The sequence below is a fragment of the Charadrius vociferus genome, unplaced genomic scaffold (assembly GCF_000708025.1).
Source record: "Charadrius vociferus isolate BGI_N301 unplaced genomic scaffold, ASM70802v2 scaffold919, whole genome shotgun sequence".
NCBI classification, from domain to species: domain Eukaryota; kingdom Metazoa; phylum Chordata; class Aves; order Charadriiformes; family Charadriidae; genus Charadrius; species Charadrius vociferus.
The window spans coordinates 238,152-246,295 of record NW_009653257.1 but is presented as its reverse complement, the minus strand read 5'-3'; the positions used below and the strand labels follow the sequence as shown (position 1 = coordinate 246,295).

Sequence of the window (8,144 nt, the reverse complement as noted above, 5' to 3'; positions counted from 1 at the left end):
CATCAGAAAGGAAGACTATTTCTTTTGCTGGCTGCTTTGTACAGCTGCATTTCTACGCTGCTTTTGTCATTGTGGAGTGTTACCTCCTGGCCGTGATGGCGTACGATCGCTACATTGCCATCTGCAACCCCCTGCGCTACCCCGTCGTCATGTCCCAGAAGGTCTGCGTTTCCCTCTTGGCCGGGTCCTACGTGGTTGGCTTTTGTAATTCAGTGATGTTCACGGGGTTTGCGCTGAGATTGTCCTTCTGCGGCCCCAACATCATTGACCACTTCTTCTGTGATGGGCCACCGCTGTTGAAACTGGCCTGCTCTGATACTCACCTCAACCAAGTGCTGGTATTTGTTTTCGGGGGCTTCAACGAGGTCACCACTGTATCAATCATCCTCATCTCCTACGCCCGTGTCCTTTTCACCGCCCTGAGGATGGGCTCTGCGCTGGGCAAGCACAAAGCTTTCAGTACCTGTGCATCCCACCTGGTGGTCGTCACCATCTTCTATGGGACCCTTCTCTTCATGTACCTGCGACCCAGCTCCAACTACTCCCTGGGCAGGGACAAAATCGTTTCTGTCTTTTACGCGGTGGTGACCCCCATGTTGAACCCCTTCATCTACAGCCTGAGGAACCAGGAGGTGAAGAGAGCAGTGGGGAGAATAATGATTTCCCTGCTAAAGTGGTAAACAGTTTGACATTTAGGCAGTGATGGGAACGGGGACTGTGTTTCGGGGTCTTTTTTTGAAATCGGAGAGAATCTGTGACAGTTCTTCTGTATGTTATTTTCCATTTTGTAGTACAGCTGTGTTGATGTGGGATGAATTTGTTATCCATTGGCCTCTAGTGCGTTTCATAACAGGAGAAATACTTATTGAAGAACCCACAAAAGGTCAATTCGTAAGGAAATGTGCTAAAATGTCCAGACTGTTTCTGAATATTTGGAGACAAGCACGTGCTGGGCTTTTTGCTGGACCTGCCATTCCTTGGGCAACCTCCAGTCACCTCGCTTCAAGGTAAATACGATGTCAAGGCTCAGCCCTGTAAAATTAACGCATTTGTGAGATTTCTGCTGAGGACTTGGACCATTTTGTTCTCAGCTGTCTGTGGCCTGAGACTACTCGTGGTCACCCTCTCCTACAGTTTGGACACCATTCATCAGTGCAGTGGACTACCTCCCTACCAAGGGCTGTACCTCTTCCAGCTGTGTGATGGGATCTACAGCTTTAAGGTGAGCTTCAGTGAACCATGGTTTAGTGGTGGTTTTGGCAGTGTTAGGTTGATGGTTGAGCCTGATGATCTTCAATGTCCCTTCCAACCTAGATGATTCAATGAAACCCCATGACAGATGGGACCATGCAGGAGGATGCATGGAGAAGACCAAGGAGGCTTGGAAGGGAGAGGAGGAAATGTTTCCCAAAAGCTGCAGGAAACAGGAAAACTGAAAGGAACTTCTCTGAATCTTCTTCCACAATGACCCATCAAAGAACGCTCAAAGGTATTTTAAAAAATTTCTGCTGCACTTTTAATCCTTCAAAGTGCTTTTTATAGTGAATAAATACTTCAAATGACTTTGTCAATGCATAACATTAAGTATTGGACAGTGACAGTTCATAAATGTACTCTTTAGCGGATTTTTTCTATACCTATATTTAAACTTCAGGATGTGCAGTAAAGCCATGGTATGTTAGTTGCAATAAAACTAATATTTCTATTTTTTTCCTCTAATTTTCTCAAAGCATGTAGCTGTCTGTATCTGAGAGACCATTAGTTGTGGGGTTTAAGTGGCCAAACTACAAGTTTAAGGGGTAAACATTAAAACTGATCTTAGTCTCCCACTGTAGAAGGAGCAAAAGACCGTGATTCTTGTTAAAATAAACATGGGCAGTGGCTCGGGTGAACTACATCGCTTGAAGACAGAGCGTGCTGCGTACGGGACGTGTAGCGTGACTCGCTGAGATACTGCACTTCAAGACATCTGAATTTGGGGTGGCTGAAACCCACCCAGCCTATGGGTTGTGTCACTTCCATCTGTCAGATTTCAGTTTATATACTACTTTCATAGTTTATTTTCCATTTCTACCTCCATTATAAGAGGGGAAAACCACCCTTCGATGCAGCAGTACACAAGATAGCGCCCAACTAATACAGGGGAGACGAAGAATTTGGTGACAAATGCTTCAGAGGTTTATACCTTGTTACCTGATAAACTCCACAAATTGTTTTTCCTTCTTTGTCTCTATCTTGTAAGAAGTTTGTTTTGGAACTAGCTGGAAGGCATGTTTTTGTTTACCTTTTGAAGAAGGAGGGAGTGTTTGGAGTTGTTCTGTGATGGGTAACAAAGTGGGAACAAATGTGACTCAGCAGTGAAAGTGTTGATGTGGAAATTCCCCAAATATAAACTCTGCTGTTAAAATATTGCTGTTTGTAGAGCTGTGCTCAATCCAAACCCCCACCTGGGGCCAGCACAGCTGTGTTTGCATTGCTCTTCTCTGCCAATATTTGGGTTTGCTGGTGCAGGTGCTGCTCTGGTACCATCGAAGGTTCCCTGCTGGGCTCCAGCTGCTCCTCCAGATGGTCATGGGTTCCTGCAAGTCCTGTCGTGTTGCTGCCGGGGCCATCCCTTTGGCCAACTGAATCACCGTTGGACTTCAGAGGCTGGAAGAGAAGCTGGGACACCAATAGCTCCTGTGTAGGTCCATATGTCATGCTGACCTGGAGCAAGGTGAGCCTGAACCCATCCAGTGTGTCCATCTCTCAGCCAGTCCTCTAAGCTCTCAGTCATACTGATGGAGAACTTGTGTGTTTGTATGACCATGCGTGGGTCTTCTTTGGATGTGGCAAATCCTCCCCTGGGCTACACTGAGTCTATTGATCCCTCTAATTCCACCTGAGATACCATAGGATGCATGGACGCAGGTGTGGCATAACATGTGGAGACTTGTGCACTTTAGGGGAGCAGGAGAGATGCGTGGTGGGTCTCAGATAGTCCTTGGGCACCCATGTCTGAACAGCTGAACCACCACCCTGATGTCCACTGACTGCAAAGACTGCCTGGGCAGTTGGCTCATGTCCACGCTTAATGTGGTTGACACCAGATAGACGAATAAATCCCGTCTATGGATCAAAATTAGGTCCAAATATGACCTACTACTTATACGGTGGCTCTATCCATGCTGTGGGTTTAACCTAAAAGCACGGGCTTCTATTATTTAACGGGAAAAATCAGCTATACTGATGGAAATAGTGTGAATTATAAAGCTCCTGAAAGTGTTCCACAGACTGAAAGCAGCTGATATCTATTGAGTGTGTTGAGCAGAGAGGAATTGCACTGAAATTCCCAGGAATATGCTATCAATTCCCCGCTGGCCAAAGAAAAAAGTTTGCAGAAAGAGCTGGATTAGCACCATCTCTTTTCAAAATGGGCCGTGACGAGATGGTTTTGATCTTGGGGTAGAGGTGGAGCAGCAGAATGACCAGGATCTCTGTGAAAGGGAGAGAAAAAAAGAGGCAGTTGAGATGATCCTGGAAATACCTGGAGCATAGGAAAAAAAACCAAACCCAAAACTGTCTATCAAACATGTTCCCATGGGTGGGTCCTACGTAGACCTCCCTGTTCTTACCCATCAGTGGTCTGGAAGCCTTTTAGGCTCATTCATTGCCTGGAGGTTTGAGTCAGCTGTCATCTCCTGTAATCCCAGCCATCTGCTCCAGGCACCAATCCAGAGCTAATTAGGACAGCCTAAGCTGCTTGTAACGGTTGTTTCGGATACTTGGAGTAAATTGTCCTTTGGATGCACCTTCTCGCCTCCCCCTTGATTTTTCAGAGGGGCTCATGAAGAATAACTTGTGCTCATTTGGATCCCTACCTTTTCTGTCCCTGGAGGCTGCCAAGCGTCTTAACGGGTTATTGGTATTTGTGACAATAATTAGCGCAGGATTTTGCATGGCTGAGGTTTATTAGCAGTTTAGACTGTTGTGACTCTCATGGATTCTCATTAAGGAGCTGGCAGTAGGCAATCAAGATGCACTTCTCTGAGACCTGAACTGTCGCCGAAGCCGTGACCAACCCTCCCTCCCCGAGGAGGGACACCCGTTGCCCACAAAGACCTGTGGAGAGACACATAAAAGCAACACGTTGCTGCCAGTGAAGCACTTCATCTGATGAAAATATGCAGGAGGCTCTCAGATGCTCAGGAGAGACATTCTTGTTTCTCTGGAAGCTATCAGGATGGCTTCAAGGGGTAGTCCCCCAGATTTGATTGGATGAGGGGGAATGGCTTCAAATTGGAAAAAGAGATATTTAGATGAGATATCAGGAAGAAATTCTTCACTGGGAGGGTGGTGAGGCACTGGAACATCTTGTCCAGAGAAGCTGTGGCTGCCCCATCCCTGGAGGTGTTCAAGGCCAGGTTGGATGGGGCTTGGAGCAACCTGGGCTGGTGGGAGTGGTCCCTGCCCAGGGCAGGGGATGGAACGAGATGGTCTTCAGGGTCTCTTCCAGCCTAAACCATTCTATGATTTACCATGCAGACATCCCAAGGCCATAGTACCATTCAAGGTGGAAGAGATCTTGCAGCTGGTAAGAGGAGGTGACCTCCCACTCCACAGGTAGGTGTGACCATTCCCCAAAAGCTCCTGGTGTGAGCTCTGCTGGGACTATACCCTGCTCTGGCATGAATCACTGCAGCGACGTTACCTTTGGGGAGGCCGCTCTGATTTCCACCAGGTCAAGGTTTGCTCCTCTGGGCTGGGTGTAAAGAAGATGAACTATTTCTGCCGGGACGCGCTCCGGGGTTTTGAATTCACAAGATCAGAAATCGTGGTGCTTAATGGTGTGTTTAAGGAGCCCGGGAGAAGGAGAGAACACTCTCAAGTAGAGATTAACCCACCCACTGACCCTGAAATAAAGAGATATTCACTTTAAAGAATAAAGAATATCTCTACAAAGAAATATTCAGCTGATTCTTCAATGAGTCTTCTGATCCGGGTGCTCATCTGGTGGGGTAAGCTTTTGAGTCTCATCTTTAATCCTGTAAAAAAAATTGCTTTATTGTGAACCTTCGTGTTATCAGGGACAGAAACCTGTATTTCACATTTCCATTAGGGTGAGCGGCTTAACCAGGTGCCTAAACTTGGGTAACTGGAGTTGAGTGATTATTTTTTTTTTTTTTTTTTGGCTCAGCACAGCTGTGTTGGTCTCATCTGTGGCATTGACTCCTCTCCCATGAGACTCAGGAGCTGCTGGGGTTTTGCTTGCTGAAAACGGGGTGAGGGTAGTCCTGGTGAGTGCCCTTGCCACCAGGATGCCATGCTGTGCCACTGCCAGGCTCCCTCTGAGAAGGTTTTCCTCCTCAGACAGCCTATTAAAATGGGGATTTCTCAGTCTGGCTCTTTTTTTCCCCCCCTTGACCATTCCCCTCCCTCACGCTTTCTGCTGATGCTCTCAGCCATACCTTGTGTTCACCTGGAAACGAGGTGCAATTAGCTATCAGATGCTGGAATTACCAGAAGAACATCCTGGACCCCACTTCTGTGTGGGCTTAGTCAGGGTGTTACATTGGGTTCATGCTCATAAACACTCACAGCTGTCTCCTGATGCTCAAATTGCCTCCCTAAATCAGGTTTCATCTCCCAGTCCTCATCTGGAAACACAAGGTGTGATTGAAGTCCTTGGCACATGGTGGCAGTTCATGGTCCCCACCGTGGACTGCGTGGTGAGGGGAGCCCTGGGCAGGAAGGCGGTGGGTTCACTTGTCAAAAGGCTGATTCATCGTTTGTTAAACCCACATAAACTCTTCATACAGGGGACCCTAACCCCGGGGCCGGTACCTTCGCTCTGAATAGCACGGGGGAATCAAGACGGGTTTTACGGTGTTTAGTCTCAACTGTATATCCTCTAAATTGCACCAAGGAAATGTTTGATGTTTACCCCAGGTCCCGATAACAGCTTCACACCCAAATTTCGCTCACGGTCTCCCTGACTTCATCTCCCCAAGGTTTCTGAGGCTGTAATATTAAACTCCTCGTGTCCTGAATGAGTTTTAGGATCATGCAAAACTCCCTTCCTCCCTACCTCCCAGCAAATTAAAGGTGTTTTTTTCAAAACCGATGAAAGAAAACTGCAGTATTTTCCACATTTACTCCAAACTATTACAATTCTAAGCAGAGCTCTCTAGTTCTGGGCACCTTATCAAGATTGGTTTGAAATCGGGAGGAAGGGGAACAAATGTGGAGGAAAACTTAATCACAGGAGGTCAAGGGCAGAGCTGATGATGCTGTGTGTCACCTGGATCCCTATCTGCTGCTGTATCCATCAATCTCAAACTATAGGTACCAAAATGGGACTCTGAGATACAAGTGAACCTGCCCGAAGGTCTGCCCACAGCTGGAAAGCGAGAGACCGTCTGTGGTGACTCGCTGCCGGAGGGGAAGGTGTTTGGGAAAGCTGGGATGCTCTCCCTTCAAAAGGGACCTCCTCTTTCCTTGGACTGTAAAGGAGGACAAGCTTGGAGCAGGTGGCTACAGTGAGGTCCATCCCATTCCAGCTCCCTAGAACTGTCTGCACAGGGTGGAAATTATCAATTTATCCCATTTCAGCTCAAATAAAGGCATGGTTTCCACTGTCCTATATTTTCAGGCTCTCTCCTTTCTCGGTAGACACGAAGCTCTGAATGGCAGAGCGGAATCACACCTCAGTGGCAGAGTTCATTCTTGAGGGCCTGAGTGACCAAGCGGAGATGAAGGTGGCCCTCTTTGTGCTGCTGCTGCTCATCTACGCTATCACCCTTTTGGGCAACGCGGGGATAATCGTAGTCATCCGAGGTGACCCACGGCTCCACACATCCATGTACTTCTTCCTTGGCAGCCTCTCCATTGTTGACATTTGCTTCTCCTCTGTGATTGCCCCCAGGACCTTGGTGAACTTTCTATCAGAGAGGAAGACCATTTCCTTCGTTGGCTGCATGGGCCAAGCTTTCTTCTACATCGTCTTTGTGACAACCGAGTGTTTCCTACTGGCTGTCATGGCATACGACCGGTACGTGGCCATCTGTAACCCCCTGCTCTATTCCTCTGTTATGACTCGGAGGTTGTGCACGTGGCTGGTGGTGGGGGCCTATGTCGGAGGTGTCCTGAACTCTATCATACAGATGACCTTCATCATCAGGCTGCCCTTCTGTGGCTCCAATGTCATCAACCACTTCTTCTGTGACGTTCCTCCCCTCCTGGCTCTGTCCTGTGCCAGCACCTACATCAATGAGATGATCCTCTTCTCCTTGGCTGGTGTCATTGAGCTCAGCACCATCTCCACCATCCTGGTCTCCTACATCTTCATCTCCTTTGCCATCCTGAGAATCCGTTCAGCTGAAGGCAGGCAAAAAGCCTTCTCCACTTGCGTGTCCCACCTGACAGCGGTGACCATGTTGTACGGGACGACAATCTTCATGTATTTACGCCCCAGCTCTAGTTACTCCCTGAACACTGACAAAGTGGTCTCCGTTTTCTACACGGTGGTGATCCCTATGCTGAACCCCCTCATCTACAGCCTGAGGAACCAGGAGGTGAAGGACGCTCTGAGGAGAACAGCAGAAAGAATCACAGTCCGGCTCTGAACCCCTCCTCAATAAAAACTTATAGGGGATTTCTCTCGGAGGCTGTGGAGCCTCTATGCACGGAGATGTTCAGAAGGTGCCTGGATGAGGCCAGGAGCAACCTGACCTGGCTGTGAAGTCAGCCCTGCTTGGAGCGGGATGGAGAATAAGTTTTGATCAGAAAGGACGTCTCGGAGCTCTCTGCTCCTACGAATGGCAAGTTATACATGTATAGACATACGTGTGTGTGTATATAAAATATTAATGTATATTATACTATACACTTATATATAATGCAATATATTCTTGGGTTAAATATGTATGCCAACACACCTATGTTACTGATTTTTGTCGTTGCTCCCGAGCATCAGTGTAGCTGTAATATCTGCTCAGTAAATGAAGGGATATAGGACACGCCGTTTCTACATATTTTTTATTTATTTATTTTTTAGTAAAAAAATGCCTATAGCAGAGAAACGCCAAATAATTTCATGGGCGGTGTCGGGCACTCGGGGCCTCAGTGATTCCTGGGCCGGGTCTGGGAGCAGCTCCGTGTGAAAA

General features: G+C 47.6%; 1 protein-coding gene and 1 pseudogene across 1 annotated transcript; both read left to right on the top strand.

Annotated features, from left to right (window-relative positions):
* Positions 1-680, top strand: part of LOC104293640 — a 3,679-nt pseudogene extending 2,999 nt beyond the window's left edge.
* Positions 681-6,665: 5,985 nt separating this feature from the next.
* LOC104293631 (olfactory receptor 1052-like) lies at positions 6,666-7,604 on the top strand. Its single transcript, XM_009893149.1, has one exon. The coding sequence runs from the start codon at positions 6,666-6,668 to the stop codon at positions 7,602-7,604; it is 939 nt and encodes a 312-aa protein (XP_009891451.1).
* The last annotated feature ends 540 nt before the right edge of the window (positions 7,605-8,144 follow it).